This window comes from Gobius niger, assembly GCF_951799975.1.
Source record: "Gobius niger genome assembly, chromosome: 1".
NCBI lineage: Eukaryota > Metazoa > Chordata > Actinopteri > Gobiiformes > Gobiidae > Gobius > Gobius niger.
The window spans coordinates 63,603,236-63,619,677 of record NC_136852.1 but is presented as its reverse complement, the minus strand read 5'-3'; the positions used below and the strand labels follow the sequence as shown (position 1 = coordinate 63,619,677).

The window sequence follows — 16,442 nt, the reverse complement described above, 5'->3', positions numbered from 1 at the left end:
TAAATGGGGGATGAAATATTGAATGAAGGCCACTTGGTGGGGAATTAACTTTTCTAACTGGCTTTCTAATCTTGGGGAATTTGTGAAAAATCTTACCAGATGTGTTCCCATGCTGTTACTTTTTTGTTTAAATCTACTTGTGTACAAAGTGTGAGAACATCAGACAAACAAAAAATGGGATTTTCCCTTGTTTTGATCAATTTTGGAAAGTGCTCTGTATGTAAATTCAACCCACTGGTTGTAGTGCCAGGCTACAGCCCATGTGCGCACGTATGTGTGAACGAGAGCAAAATTTCACATGCAGATATGTCGTTTTTTGCTTCGCCGGAGGAGTGCAAGTAAGTTTTGTAGGAAATGAATAGATACAGACGGCATCTCGTCATATAAGGGGGCGTGGCTTCGCTGAGGGGGGAAATACAATGTTTTGGGAAACACAATTGTTCAGTCGAAGTGAAGAAAACGGCAGCCGTGGCTAGCGCTAGTTAGCCGTTAGCATTAGTCCGCCATTTGTGTATTTATGGGCTGTTAAACCACTTTGCTCCTCTCCATGTCTTTGTATCTTTATTTAGTAGAAAACCATATCCATAATTCAGTGTTTGTTAAAGTCGTTTTTGAATGATTGGAGAAAGTTTAGATTTTTCTCAATTGTTTTCCCCCTCCGAACCTGTCTGGTCTTTTTGCCCATGGAAGAGCGTGGTAGCTTCCAACTTCACCCCTGTTTGGAGCTATAGGAATATATTGGGAGAGGCCAAATGCTAACAACGTCTTTTGTCGTTTTGCGTGATTGAGCGCGTGCACAAAGGCCAGACAGGTACGCACAACTCGTCTAAGCTCAGGTAAGAACTTATCTCAGTATGTAAGTATATAACGTTGGCCTGTTCCTTTAAACCCATCACCGTATTTAGTCACCACTCTCTGGGCTCCAGAAGGAGACCACTCCCATTGGAGCTATTGCAGATTATATTATCGATCACAATTGTATTTGAATGAGCGAATATTAATAGTAAAATTGTCAAAGCAATGGATAACATGCTGTGGTGCTGTAGCCGGAAAACTGTGGCAAATAAAGCCAAAGGACAAAAACATAGGCTTCTCCCAATGCAATATCCGTTACATTAACAATTTAACAAAAGTGTTAAGAGTCATACAGTTTGACTTTCCATTGAACATTGAACATTGAATAAATCAGTTTCATCAGCAGATCATTTTGAGCAGTGCTTTGAAAAGGAACAGCCATTTCCAACTCCAACTGTATTGTTACTTCTAATTAGCATATATGTCACTAATGCTTTGTGACACATGGCCGTCAACCGTCCAACATCCAGAAAGTTACCCTCAAGTCCCCCGGCCCCATTTACTCCGGGGGATACTGCGCCCTATCAAACAACTCGCATGCTTTCTCCAACTGTTTTTGTCATTCTTTTTGAATTTGATGTCTTGTCCCAGTGCTTCTCTGACATGGAGTTGAGTGCACTTTGCTCCGACACTGGCTCTCTCCCAATCAGAAAGCATTCCACATATTACAGCTATTTTCTCAAGGATGGAGCCTGATTAAGTGCTGGGTTGTTTTGTTCCCCGGGCAGAATAATTGTTCCTCGGATGATGGTGATGATGTGGATAGCCTTGATTTCTTGTGTTTTAGTACTCTGTCCCAGTTTGGGGTCTGCTAGTCTCTTCAGAGGAGGAGAACACAAAGCCTGCATGTTCAGAACTGGAAATGTAGAACTGCTGCGATTGAACTTGGGTATTGGAAGTCCATGTATTGTAATCGGATAGTTGTAAATATCTAGGTTGTTTCTTTTTATGTGCACAATGTATTCTTTTGTTAAGGCTGTCAATACGCTCAACAATCTCATATTTACATTTAAATCAATTTGTGTTTCTATTACTGAGAAGTTTCAAAATCTTTTTGAGCAGAATAGGGTTGGCAAAAAAAATGATTCCTCGATACTAAATCAACACTAAAAGAAAAGAAAAAAAAGAGTGGTGCGCACTGAATGGGTGCTGCTGCTGGATGCTCTCTCATCGAATGCAATTTCTCCATCTGTGAGATCAATAAAGTACCATCTTATCTTATCTTATCTTATCTTATCTTATCTTATCTTATCTTATCTTATCTTATCTTATCTTATCTTATCTTATCTTATTTTATCTTATCTTATCTTATCTTATCTTATCTTATCTTATCTTATCTTATCTTATCTTATCTTATCTTATCTTATCTTATCTTATCTTATCTTATCTTATCTTATCTTATCTTATCTTATCTTATCTTATCTTATCTTATCTTATCTTATCTTATCTTATCTTATCTTATCTTATCTTATCTAAAAGTATAGTATTCATGCGAAATATTACCGTAAATTCCGGACTATAGAGTGCACCTGCATATATTAGCAGCGGGTATCAATACTTTCTATCATTTCCTCTCGCTGCATGTTTAGCACGTACATAGCAGCCCCTACTTCTTTAGCTCCGGCGTTGAGAGTATTCCTGAACTTTTACTCGAGCTAAAAATGTTATTAAAACCTTGGATATAGAAATGGCGAGTGTTGCCAACATTAGCTTAGCTTAGCCGCTTCCATTCGTTTACATGTATCAATTAGCATTGGATATTAAGTTTTTCTCTTAATATTCTCAACAAAATGAAACTATGTCAATGCCAAATAATATATAGTTACATGTTTACTATTTGTACTTGACTCATGAATATATTTTGAGACATTTTAAAGGAACAGGCCACCGTTTTCCAGATATGTTCTTACCTGAGCTTAGACGAGTTTATGTATACGTACCTGACTGGTCTTTGTGCCTGTGGAAGAGCTTGGTCGCTTCTAACTACACCCCGTTTGGAGCTATAGGAATATACTGGGAGAGGCCAAATGCTAACAACATCTTTGGTCATTTTGCGTGACTGAGGGCACACACAAAGACCAGACAGGAACGCATCAACTTGACTAAGCTCAGGTAAGAACATATCTCAGTATGGAAAAACAGTGGCCAGTGCTTTAACATGACTTTCATGGACTGAATTCAGACCTGTAAATAGTATATCGTAGGTTATATATACCCTCTTTAGACCACAACAGTATTCATGGGCTGTTGATTCCAGAAGGAGAATTTCCTATTGTGATCCCATCACGAGTTACTAATTGCAGTTACTGATTGTGTCTGTGTCTGCAGTGTGTTGTGTGTTGTGCCTTCAAAGGTGGGGGTCTCATGCAAAATCTACCTTTTTAGAGCTTTTTACCGTGTTGCTGTTCTCTCATCAAATTATTCCTGTTGTGTTTCAAGCCACAGCTTTGGGTAGTCTTTGGATTTTTACCGGTGGCTCTTGTTAGCATTGTGGCGGCAGCTCCCAAAAAGTACCTCCTGAGGTACTACTTATTATAGTAATACTTCCCGCATTGCTCGATCTCTTGCAAAACCGCTTGCAAAAAACAGCTACAACTATCTTGGTTTAGCTGTTTTAGATCAATATTGCATTTTATAACCAACAAAGTGTCAGATTGTGATATAGATGTGTTTGTCATTATTATCAAATACCTCAAAGCAGAATACCCCCTCTGTAAACTCCAATATTTGAATGTTCAAAAACTGAATGGAGGCAACAAATGGGGAATTTTCTTCCAAAACCACCCACTGTTGCATTCCATAAATGTTTTTTGCTGACTTTGATAGAGATTATTTTCATAGCATTGCTCTTAAAGCCAAAGCGAGATAGGAAGGTTCTTCTCACCATGTGCAGGTGGACAGCAGCCGCGGCCGGGGTGTATTTTTAAACTCTCTGATGGATAAGAAGAGGGAGCATGCTGGCCAGGCTGCAATAATTAATGAAGGTTTTTATAGAAAGCACCAGGAGCCGGCTGACGAACATGACTGCTGCCTCTGTGCTGGGAACTTTGTCAAGAGGCTTTGGTTTATTCACTTTGTTTTCCTTCTCCCCCAGGCACAAGAAAACGTCTTTGTGGAGTTCAACCACCAGGAGCTGCTTGACTTCTATAACAAGGTCTGCGCTTACACTTTATTTTGTGTCCCTAAGAAACACCCTTGTTCAAATTTACAAGCGTATTCTTTTCTGGTGTCTTTACTAACTCCTCTTACCATTTTTCTTGTGTTCTCCAGCTTGAAATTGTGCAAGGCCAGTTGGATTCCTTGACTTGATGTGGGGTCAGCTTCGTCCTGCCCACGGCACTCACGTACACAACAGTTAAGAGGATCGCTTGGAGTCAGGACAGCTGCTTCACTCCACAAATGCCAGTGTATTTCTGGCTAACAAACAAATGTTAGCCAAATTCAGATTCTACTCTCAGCGTTTATTTGCGAAATTGTGGACAATGTAATGTCTACATGTTTTTTTTGTAATAATTGCTTTTTATTTGTGGTACTAAATCTGTGTAATCTAGTGTTTCAAATCCAATCACAACAAAGATTATGACTTACAATGCTGGATGCTGGATGACTTAAAGCTGGATGCTCCGATCCAGCTTTTTTGATAACGATACTGATACTGTGGTTTGAGTATCTGCCGATAACCGCTTATTACCAATACCAAGAGACTTTCTCTGAATACCAATACCAAGTGTCTTTCTCTGAGTGAAAAGTTTAGTTGACTCTTCTCCACTCTAAGATCAATAAAGTCATATACTATTGTCCTGTTACAATTATCAGTTGTATCTATTGATAAACCCTTGGATAAACATTTAACAAGGATGACTTTCCTACACTAAATATCCTTGGGTGAAATGACAGGCTTTAGGCTACATTAATATAAACAATTCGCATTAAGTGATCTGATAATTACAAATATGTTAGATCAGTTATTTCTTAAACTAAAATACAAACAATTGGCTTCAGCAGTGGTTATTTTATTTTATTTGGCCACTTTAGGCATTCCTATCATGACCCAGCCTTGATTAGTTTTCGTTAGCATTAGCATGCTCCCGCTAGCTTTAGCATGCTACTGCTAACTGTAGAATTTTGCGCAGCAATCAAAAATACATTAGCAAAGAAACCAACTCAGAATTCTCCAGGTCCCTAGCTTTACAATGATATACAGCATGCCCATATATATTGTGTTTTTAAGGTATTGAGAGCCAAAACAAGTACAGTATCGGTTATTTGCAGCCGATGCCCGATATCTTTGTTTTTCGGCTCTGATATCCGATACCAGTATAAGATCGGTACATCCCTACCTACAACAAAATAAGAGCTTATCCAGCGCACCACCAATATTTTTCAAAGTAAATAAAAGATTATTGATTGAAAAAGTGGAAGTGAAATAGCCTGATACCTGTTGCGTTACAGCACTTATCGCTAAGTGTAACCCGACTATGAATTGGAACCAGTCAATCCTGTGAAATAATCATGTCCGTCAGAAAAAAATAAATAAAGTGGAAGTTGTATCCAGCCAATCTGTTGTTGTTGTTTGCTGAAGGCTCATTATTTCTCATTATAACCAACCTGGACTGCTGCTTTAACAGATGGGAGTCCTGGGAGGCATGGCCGGCTATCATTGGCTCTTGAGTTTGTGTGTGGATTTGGGCTGTAATGTGTTCAACTGCAGCTGTCTTTAGTTTGTCTTTTCTCCCATTCGCAAAACTGTGCCGTTTCCAGATGTTGTCTTCGCTTTAGTTTTCTTTTTGGCTCAATTATTCTTTTTTTTCTAGCAGCGGAATCAATTTGTTTTGTCTTATATTTGAGAAAAGCCCGTAATGTGAGGTGACATTGAAAGATTGGCCAAATGCAGACTCTTCATGTTTGGAAATGTCCTCTATCTAACATTTTTTTCTACACGTAAACCTATTCCACCTCCTTGTTCATTCCCATCTAAATTTTACTGTGAAAATGTTTCCCCTCTGCGAACTTCTTTCCCAAGCTGTGTTTTGGTTGGAGCATGCTGTTCTAATTGGGTAATTGGCAGGTACAGTCAGTGCACAAACCAATACAGATATCACACCCACGCCCACCTTGTAAAATGCTCGAATTTATTGCACACTTTACTATGAGAACCATGCCCTCAGCTGGTACCATGAATAAGGCACTATACAGGATCATGTTAATTCTCTTCCTCACAAATCTCCTGCCTGCCTATAAATATCTTACTTTGTTTAGTGTTTTGAAAATAAGGTTGAACATGACATTATCTTTTAAAAAAAACGGGCAAACCCAGGCACTCCAAACAATCATGAGCAGCACAGGGAAGTTAAAAAGCCTTTATTTCGATACCAGGCCGACATGTTTCGACCACCAGGTCTTCGTCAAGGCCTAATATAAAAGGAACAGGTTTGAGTGTGGCCCCGAAATGTTCAAGCAACCAACACTCCAACCAGTGTGCCACACAATACAGATGTGTAAGCACGGGAGCAACACAGCTGAAAAAAAAACTCTTTATCGCTGTTTTTTTTATTTTATTTTTATATATCAGACACAAATCAATATGGTGAATTTTAGAGAAAATGGAAGATTTATAAAGCAATGTAACTATGACACTTGGTGTAAAATCTGGAAATGACACTACTTCACCCACTGCTCCTGAGCGGAACTAAAGGATGGTTATTTTTATTATGAATTGGTCACACTTTACTCCATGGTAATAGGATGGAAATTGAAACTAAATATCCAGTAGTTTCAAGCAATCTCACCATCTCCCACCCTCTCTCTTTGCTGTGCATTTGTTTCAGTAAAAGTAGACCATGTGGCCCCTGTGGCTGTAGTGATGCTATGGTGAGTGTTTTACTCTGTGATGAAAGGATTAAAGGGACTATACAGAGTTTAAAAATGTTAAAGTGATGTATTTTCCTCCTCCTCCATCTTCCAGCAATGTGTAGAATGAGCCCAGACCTGTTCACCACAACTGCCCCTAAAATCCTGCACTGTCACTCAAAAAGTTTCGGGTCCGAAGTGCCGTCATGCACAAGCTTAATATAAAAGCTGCAGTTACGTGTAAGACCTGAGGTGGCAGTAGTGAGTAAAACATGACCAACTTGCATCTAGTCCCTTTAAGCTTCGCAAGAGATGCAGTGGTGAGGAAATAATTTCCTGGATTCTCAGGAACACAGGAGCTTTTTTTGGAAGCTGCTGCTTGCGCTAAGAATGGCCTTTGGGGAAGATCCAAAGATGACTCAAAGATGTGCGAGTGGGCCGAAACACAGCTCCACATTGTAACATAAGAAAAAGTCGGCTGTGTAAAGTTGTTTTTTTGCATAATACCCCCTTTAACAGTCTATGCTGGTGGCACAGTAGTACTATGCTATTTCCATCTTCTTTCCAAGCTATTACTGTGCAGAAAAGTAAAGTGCTACAATGAATGTCAGTTCTGATAACCATATTTCGTCCCTTCTGAAACAGTTAACCACCAGCACTCTACCACTCCAAACCTCTTCTACACTCATTGAGGATTTTTGCCACTTTGTGAAGTTGCCCGCGGCTTGAGTGCACCGTGTGCCGATGCCTGCAGAACAGATGGCCAAGTCGAACAGCACTGGCCACTTGGAAAAGAATAGGGGTGCCAGTGTCTAAGAACACACTCTACCCCATTGAGAGAGACGCTCCCGCCTGCGCCTGCTCGCTCTTCACGCCATCACTACTTTTGCTGGGATATGTGACATTGCCGAGCAGCACTCGGGCATGTATGGCCTCCCTGAGTGGTTTAAGCGGGGAGGCTGGTGGGTTGGTTGGCTGGATGTGGCTGTGTCTCGTCAGTTTTAATAAGTGTGTGATGGAGTAGTGGTCTCTCACTGCGGCTCAGGTCCCACTGGGATCACAGAGCTCGCTAAAGACGACACATGCTGAGATACTGGGGATGCTCAGAATAGATACAGAAAACTAGTGTCTAACAGAATAAAGGTGCGTCCACACCAGACGCGGCAAAGCGTCGGGTTTACATTGAAAATACATGGAGGACGCGCCTCAGGGAGCGTCAAAATGTCCCGCAGCGAGTCACGCGCCTCCTGTGCGGCGCGTTTTGAAGCTTTCCGCGCGTGGTAAGCTTTTGACCCGCCTCCAGGGCGTCCAGCGCGGCCCACGCTAGAGTTGGGAAATGTTGAACTTTTTGGAGAAATTTGCGAGCGTCGACCAATCAGGAGCTTCCCCAACAGTGACGTATGTTGTAGCTGAGCCACCGGGGCAGATTATATGCCGGCCAAGGAAAAAAAAAATGAAAACAAGTCACGGAGGTTTAGCTTCATTGTGAACCGGAGCTACAGCAGCTCTGGGACTTTTACAAAGACAGACTTCAGTGTTTCTTTACCTACACACCCAGGATTAAAAGCGGTGACAAGAAAACTTATTTCAGTGGCTGAATCTGCGCTGGGAATGTGTTTGGGCCTCGAGGCTGACGATGACTGTTGTAGCGCTACGAACACACGCTGACGTGCGGCCAGAGTGTGACAAGCGTCTGACTTTAGGTAAGCACAAGCGTCTAACTACGGGCTTTAGCCGCGTCTTTGACGCCCGAAAAGCGTTTGGTGTGTAGGCACCTTTAGAAGATAGGATAGCAACATCAATAGTTTTTAAACTGTTGTAGCCAACCCTTTTTTTCTTTTTATTTAACTTGTGCGCTGAATTTCCTCCATACTGTGTCTTGGTCTGGAAATCAAAAGACCACGCCTGAACACATGATACTGCTATGTCTCAGGGTACTGTTGATTAATGCTGCGTTTTCTATTGTCAAGCAAAAAGATATCAACAATACTTTGCTGTAATAAGACAAACTTTGCTGTGTGAACGTTTGCAAAACATTGTCAGACTCAAGTTCCACATAAGTTAAAAGAGGAATGTTTACTTTCAGTTTTTTCCACAAAATAATCTCTCTAATAACAGGTTCAGTAGCAGTAAGGGCACACATGCACTTACCAATTACTTCATTATATGTATATGACAACTGGCCCATCTAAATGTAAGTGGCTGTATTGAGGCTTAAAGGGATATTTCAGGATTATAGACATAGGGCCTCATTTCCTATCCAGAGTGTTGCTGATTTATGGAGATATTTGTTTTGTAATTTATGCAGTTCTTCTGTTTGAAGAGTTTCGTGGCGCTAGGCTAGTGCAAGGCTAGTGCATTTCTACAATATCAGCTAGCCTGCATTAAAAACACTCTGACCCGCTCCACAGAGCACCTGAGGCAAATCACTTACAACGCCAGACTAACCATATAAATGTCTGTGTCGATAGAGTAATTTTAACCATTTTGCATTTAAAATACCTTATATTTGAGCAGCATCAGGTTCGTGGTTGTATAAGCTACACAGTGGCGGAGTGATCTGTTAGAAAATAGTCCCTCAAAATGCGATCATTCATGTGATGCAAGGTCAGTTATATTCCAAAAATTATTCTATCGACACAGACATTTATATGGTTAGTCTGGTGTTATAAGTGATTTGCCTCAGGTTCTCTGTGGAGTCAGACTGTTTCTAATGCAGGCTAGCTGATACCATAGAAATGCGCTAGCCTTGCACTAACCCAGCGCAACGAAACTCTTCAAATACAAGAACTGCATGAATTACAAAAAAAAGTATCTCCAGAAATCAGCAACACTCTGGATAACTAGGAAATGAGGCCCTATGTCAAAAAACCTGAAAAAATCCCTTTAATAAACTTTCCTATAAGTGTCACAGCATTGATGTTTTACATTTAAAGCCACACTGCGTAACATTTCACCCACTGATAGAACAGAATACAAGCGTTTATTTCCTCTTCACATTTTTCAACAGTGAAAACAACAATATGGAGATTCAGTAACATCTTGCATTCAGAAACACACGCATTTTTAACCATTTGCGATCGTAACCCGCCAAACTGCCCGGTCAAGTTAATAAACCTTTGCAGTTAATAACAAGTGAACAGCAGCACGAAGCTTGTCACCACTAATCTGTGACTGTAAAAGTGTGGTTTGCATGCCATTGAGCCGCAAAGGTCTCTGCTTCTTCAAATATTCATCATCAATGGGCTCTTGCGGCTGAGCCATAATACTGCAACAAAGATTGAATGAGAATTTATCACGTACGTTCTCATTTAGTCCTATTACACATTCTACAGTGCCAGATTTAAGCTTCCGTTTCAGCTTTCCAGTGCGATCAGTTCGGAGGTTTTTCAGTTTCCCAGTATTCCCAGTGAGTGTGGCTTCATGACAGTTGGGTTGGTGTTGGGAAGGATTTGTAAAAGTAAACAGAGCACTCTTTGAAGATGTTCAAGTGTTGCAACACAGCAACACACGACAACTTTGAAAACTTTCGTGTATTGCCACAAGGAAATCAAAGTAGCTAGAAAAGATCAGAGGAAGATGGATAACTTTGTATCGAAACCGATTCACCAACTGCTTGCATTTCTTTTTGCATATGTCTTATTGTCTTCATTTGATTCTTTTAACCGTTTAACCCACGGCCTTAAAGCAGTATTAAGTAACTCATGCCCCTAGAGGCCTTAAGTGTCACTGCAGGCATCGTAGCTTGTTATGTTTTTTTACTCATTACTTGTCTGTGAGAGTAAATACTACTCTGACAGAAAAGACAAAGGGAGAGAGGGATATTACTCAATGGAGAAATATTTTTTTCACTCAAACTTGGCTGTAAATACAGTTTAAGTGGCGCTAGCCCGCAGTTAGCTTTGCCCATTAGCCTGTTAGCTTCTTCTTCGTGATTCCATTTGTGTGTATTGGTGACTCCTACCCGGTGGCAGGGAAGTTGCAATTGTGGTTGTCTGGTCAGAGACACCAGGGGGAGGTAAAAGACCCCCCAATCATCCCATTAACACTTGTATTACCCCCAAAGGGACTACGGAGATGATTTATGAAGGTAAACAAGTTACTTAGTACTGCTTTATCCGAGCGTGTTTTCTCCAGATCGGCTTTACCCAAATCTAAAAGCTTTCTCGATTGGAGAGCAACAGCCTATAGGCCAGAGTAACGCCTCATTTGAAAGCTAAGACCTACAAAACTGATCATAACTTTTATGTCACATTGTCGCCGCATTTTTGTCACATTTTTCACACTTTTTTGTCGTGTTTTCATATTTGTTCTGTCACGTTTTTGTCATTTTCTGTCGCTTTTGTGGCGCGTTTTTGTTTTTGTCCTTTTCAATCCTGTTTTTGTCGCTTCTTTATTGTGTTACTGTCATTTTTTGTCACCTTTTTCACACTCTCGTCGTGTTTTTGTCATTTTAGTCACTATTTCTGTTTGCTTTTTTGTCACTTCTTTGTTGCATTTCCTTCCTCGTTTTCAAGGATCTTTTAGATTTGGCCAAACTGAAGAAAATGTGCTCGGTTCAGGTTGAGGTTAAGAGATTAAACAGTTTAATGAAACACTTTGTTGGTGTCCCTGCAGTTTCCTTAACGGCGACACAACCCATTCATTACCCTAATCTCGCGCTCCGAAATGACAAGTATCAGTCTTCGCCTCTTAGCATCATTTTCGACGTGTCTAATTCTTTTTAAAAACAGCCTCTCCCATCAGTGCAGCCATTAGCCACCAAGCGTCAGTGCACCGTCTGCGCTTTATAATAGGGCACATTTATTTTGACATCACTTTTATGCATCATTAGGGGAGAAAAATGAACGGAGCAATTTCTGACAGAGATTGCGATGCTTTTTCTTTTAAATTAGTCCGATCAATTATTCAGCGAGTTGCGGTGAGAGAACAAACTTGTTTCGACTCAGTCCTGCTTCTTCGGGGATGTTTTTGCACACACCGAACATTCAGAGTGGAGAACCTTTTCTTTTATTATGTTCCAAGGTCAGGATGGAGCTATGGGAAGCTGTTGCACCCCAGCATTTTATATGTTTTCCTGATTTCATTTACAACTATACTTTTAATTTAGAAAAGGGAATTTTATCAACCCTGTGTTTTTCATACAATGGGAGGGAAAATCTGTCAACCCTGGTCAGATCTTTAAACAATCACAACAATGAATGAACAGTGTCTGCTTTAACTAATACCACCCAAACAATTCCATGTAATCATATTTTTACTGGCCATAAAATGTAAACATTCACCGGACAGCGTGGTATAAGTAAGTACACCCCCTGTCTATGGATGCTCCAAAAGCTAATTAGACAAATTTATGAAGACATTTTGTTACGAAACCCGGTTTGAACTCAAGAGCAGAACCAAGCCAAAGGTTTAAGAAGATTTATTTTAATCATTAAGATGGGCGAGTAGGTAGGTAACAGGCCGGAGGTTCAGCGGGGAGCAGGTAGGTAACAGGCCGGAGGTCCAAGGTGGATCAGGTAGGTGTCAGGCCGGAGGTCCAGGGGGGAGCAGGTTGGTATCAGGCCGGAGGTCCAGGGGGGAGCAGGTAAGTATGGGCTGGGGGCCGGTTGAGCAGAGGTGTCTCGCTGGCTGAAATCACAGTTGTAGTATGACGAACTGGCAAGGAGTGGAAGTTGAACCGGAGTAAATGAAGACTGTCTGGATTGTAGAGCAGCTGGGAGAGAAGGACTCTGCCCAGGTAACTCCACCCAACACACACACACAGTGAAAGGGAGGGGGAGAGGAGAACAGCCTGGGATATGACACATTTAGAGTTAGACAACCTGAGTGTCAACCAGCAACTGAATCAAGGGTTCACTTACTTATTCCTTCATGTCCAGTGAATGTTTACATGTTATGGCCAATGTAAATATGACAACATGTAATTGTTTGGGTGGTATTAGTTTAAGCAGACACTGTTTGCTCATTGTGATTTTAAAAAAGATCAGACCACATTTTATGACCATTTTAGGCAGAAAAGTTCACATACTTTTCTGCCAACTGTAACTGTGCCTTTTGTTGTGTTATTTAGTATATGAAGGTGTATTTCTATATCAACATTATAAACAAAGAGACACATCTTGTGATTTAAGTGTAAATATGTACATCACTTCTGATTGAGCAAGCCTTTGAAACAAGCTCTTATTTGCGCCGCTATTCTGTTCACTTTTCATCTTGTATAAATTATAAATAGGCTTCCATATATTCAAACGCTTTCTGCACCTGTTGCTTTATCCAACTCTTGGGGAAAACAAACCAAACGCACACAAGAAATTCATTATTAATTACCACAGACATTCACAAAGCGCTGGGAGTAGACCTTATTTTGGTGACCCACATAAAAAAGAGTTTTCTAAAATCAACTTAGGTCCCAGTTCAGTCATAGGAATTTGAATATCCCGAAAGTAGCACAAAGTAAAATAGACATGAATTTAACTAAGACACAACCTGCAACTTTCATATACATGCACTGTTTTTTTTGTAACAGTCCCATTTGTTCCAATAGTGTTTACATTTTGTAGATTTCTGTGATGATCTGGAACCAGTCTGTTTTGGAGGGAACATCTTCACAATAGGGCTAATAGTATCGACAGAAGATCTGATTTTCTTAGCTCTTGAGGAAGATTACCTAAATAGACTATTGTGAAGTCATGTAGCAAGTCCAGTCCAGTTATGTTTTTTATTTCTTTTACCACCATTGTCTAGTAGGGCGTAATCTTGGTACAGCCCCAAAAAACATGAAAATGGTCTGCTTTGATGTCACCACAGTTTCTCCAACACACAGCTTTGTCTGGATCCTTACACTGTTTACTCTGTTTTTCCACGTAAACTCCCTCCAAATACCAGAAGAAGAGGTATTCAAGGCAGTCTTAAATATCATCTTAAAAAATTAATATATCTGCTTCTTTTTCCCATGTTTTTTAATGTATGTAGTTGAAAGGTTTCTTGTAGCCTGTAGACATGTATACCTTTGATATTTGTTTCTTAGGAGCGTTACCTTTGCAAGATTTTGACAGAAGTTTAACCAATCCATCTTCCTCTTCCTCCATAAATTTTATATTCCTGTCATAATAGTGCCTCAGCTGAAAATATCGGAACAAATCATGTTTTTGTAAACTGTATGTCTCTGAAAGTTGTGACTAACTTTTAAGAACCTTTTTATCTAAAAAAAAAAAGCCCAATATCCTGTGATGCCTTTTTGAGACCAATGTGCAAAACCACAATCTGTCTTTGAAGGTAAAAAGTCAGAATCGTAGGCTGGCCATCTCAAAAATCTGGCACTCCAAATTTCTATTGGTACTGTTGTACATGTAGGTGGCAATTGTGAATATAAATGTTTCTTGAGAAGGGGTTTGTCACCGATCTTGAGCCAGATTTGATCAGCACCATTTAAATAAAAAAGATCTTTGTGGGAGGACCCCCAGAGCCCCCTTTTAAATGAGTCCCCTCACCAGTCTGGCAGTAGCAAAGGTTCTTTTTGGCAACGGCCACGGAGCAAAAATATTTTTCACAAATGTGTCTTTTTTTTTTTTTTTTTAAATAGTACCGTGTTTAAGATGTTACTTCGGCATGTTCAAATTAGAGAGAGAGAAATTCGACAGTATATGTACAGATGTTGTTATGGCGCTATATAAATAAATATTGATTGATTATGGGGGGGCCCTGAAAAAACTTTAGCCCCGGGGCCCATTTTACTTAAATCCGGCCCTGATCAGGACTATACCTTGAAGGAGGATTAGCCTATTGTGTATGTTTTTGCTTTTTTGGACCCGAAGAACTCAAATGAAACCCACCCACCCTCACACACAAACAAACATGCTACCATGCTAACCCGTGAATCAAACTCTGTGAGACTCCTATTGATCTGCCCTAAAAGCAATGCTGTTTACTATGCATTAATTTGGTTCATTTGGTTGTAGCCTACATTTGCCATGGCATATAAAGCAATGTAATCAGAGCGCTGGGATCTGACTTCAAACGGTTGTTCTGTTCAGGTGCACGTTCATACAATATATTCACGGTTGCCTTTGAACTGCCTGTCACTGCTCTGCGCTTTGTTAGCTCTGCTGCTGTTAACATGCGCTTCTCTGTGACATTTTCTCCCACTGACTCCTTGTTACACACACTTCACATAGATGTCTCTTCCACTCTACAAATGGCATCGCATATTTCTGTCACTTGGAATGGCTTTTTCACCCTGCTAATATTCGCCCGGCTTTCATCTCTTCGCAGTGATAGCAGCTATAGCTTTTAGGCTATTTAGCAATTTTGCATCCTTCACTTAAAGTAGCCTACAGACGTGGGTACTGGGGTCCATTTCCTCAGTCCCCTTTACTTGAATTGAATGTGAAAGGAAGTTAAAGTAAGCTCCATATGATTCAATTAAAAAAAAAAGAAAAAAAATTCTTCAACTTTAGTGACATTTTTTAGGCTAATAGTAAGCTAGTAAGTAGGTCTATCAGTCTTATGCACAAGTGCTTAATGACGAGTCCATAACGAAGGCAAGTCATATAACCCTATAGATACAGCGTTGTGTCCGGGTTGCGTCACATACATCCCATTGTTGTTGGAGTTTTTTTTGCTTTTTTATTCTGTACAGCTGGTGTGTCAGAGGGGGTTATTAAGAACGTAGGTAACGATTTTAATATAATTCAAATTGAGGTCGATGGGCCCTGGTTTGAGGCCAGGTCTATTCTTTACATTCTTCAATGTTTGGATCTGTTTAAAACAGGAAACGTGAGTGCTTCTAAGGGTCCGTGTAGTTGTAGAAGGCTAACAAGCAGGTGCTCTTCCAAGACTAGGCCAGCGTTGCAATGATCAGGAATAATTTGACTTGATTAAGGCTGTATAGAGCAAGTGCAGGAGGTGGAGCAATCAAAAAATCAACAAAGAAGTCTGAGGCACTCTGTTGAATGAAAAATTAAAAGTCCTTTGATGGAAAGATGGACAGCCTGGAGCGTTTCGACACAACAGGACTTCGTCATGGCATAAGAATTAGCACCAGGTGTGTCCCTTGTAAAATTGAGATCATGTGATCAGAAGTCACATGACCATAATTATTTAAAAAATATTGACACTGTTTCTTCACAATGCATGGAGAAAAAACTTTAAAACAGAGCAATATTCAGGAGATCAAGATGAATGATAGAGGAGCCAACTGTACATCACTGTATAGAGAAAGCAGTGTATAACAGTGAATGCATCTATCAATATCACAGATATCAAAGAAACAAACAATGACTTAGACCCAAGAGGCACAGAGTTCACAAAAGATGTTTTACAAAAAAGTTTGGATCTGTTTCTTGTGGTCATTGTTGTCTTTGTGTATTTTTTTACCCACTGCAAATGAATTTCCTCACGGGGACAATACATTTTCTACTACTACTACTACATCGCAATCGTCCAGCATGGCATCCCCAGACAAACATAAAGCCAATATTGTCTGGCTATAAAGGAAAGGACTTTATTTATATAGCACCTTTCACAGACATGGTCACAAAGCGCTTTATATGGGACAATTTTACATTCACTCCACACTCGGTGATGGTTAAGCTTCTTATATAGCTGGGGGAGACTGACAGAAGCGCTGTCTCGACTGCACACATCTGCGCCAACGGTCCCTCTGACCACCATCATTCATTCACACAAAGACATCATTCATCCTGGCCTATTGTACATGTTTTTAGTGGTAGGGG

The 16,442-nt window shown here is 40.3% G+C and overlaps 1 protein-coding gene and 1 long non-coding RNA gene across 2 annotated transcripts in view; one reads left to right on the top strand and one right to left on the bottom strand.

The window, feature by feature from the left end:
* commd10 (COMM domain containing 10) overlaps window positions 1-4,431 on the top strand; it is a 77,176-nt gene extending 72,745 nt beyond the window's left edge. The window contains exons 6-7 of the mRNA XM_079572107.1: window positions 3,950-4,009; window positions 4,126-4,431. Of these exons, the coding sequence (XP_079428233.1) occupies window positions 3,950-4,009; window positions 4,126-4,164 (99 nt within the window). The 3' untranslated portion in view covers window positions 4,165-4,431. The remainder of the gene's footprint in view (window positions 1-3,949; window positions 4,010-4,125) is intronic.
* Window positions 1-16,442, bottom strand: part of LOC306974783 — a 321,619-nt gene that overhangs the window by 50,980 nt on the left and 254,197 nt on the right. The window lies entirely within an intron of this gene.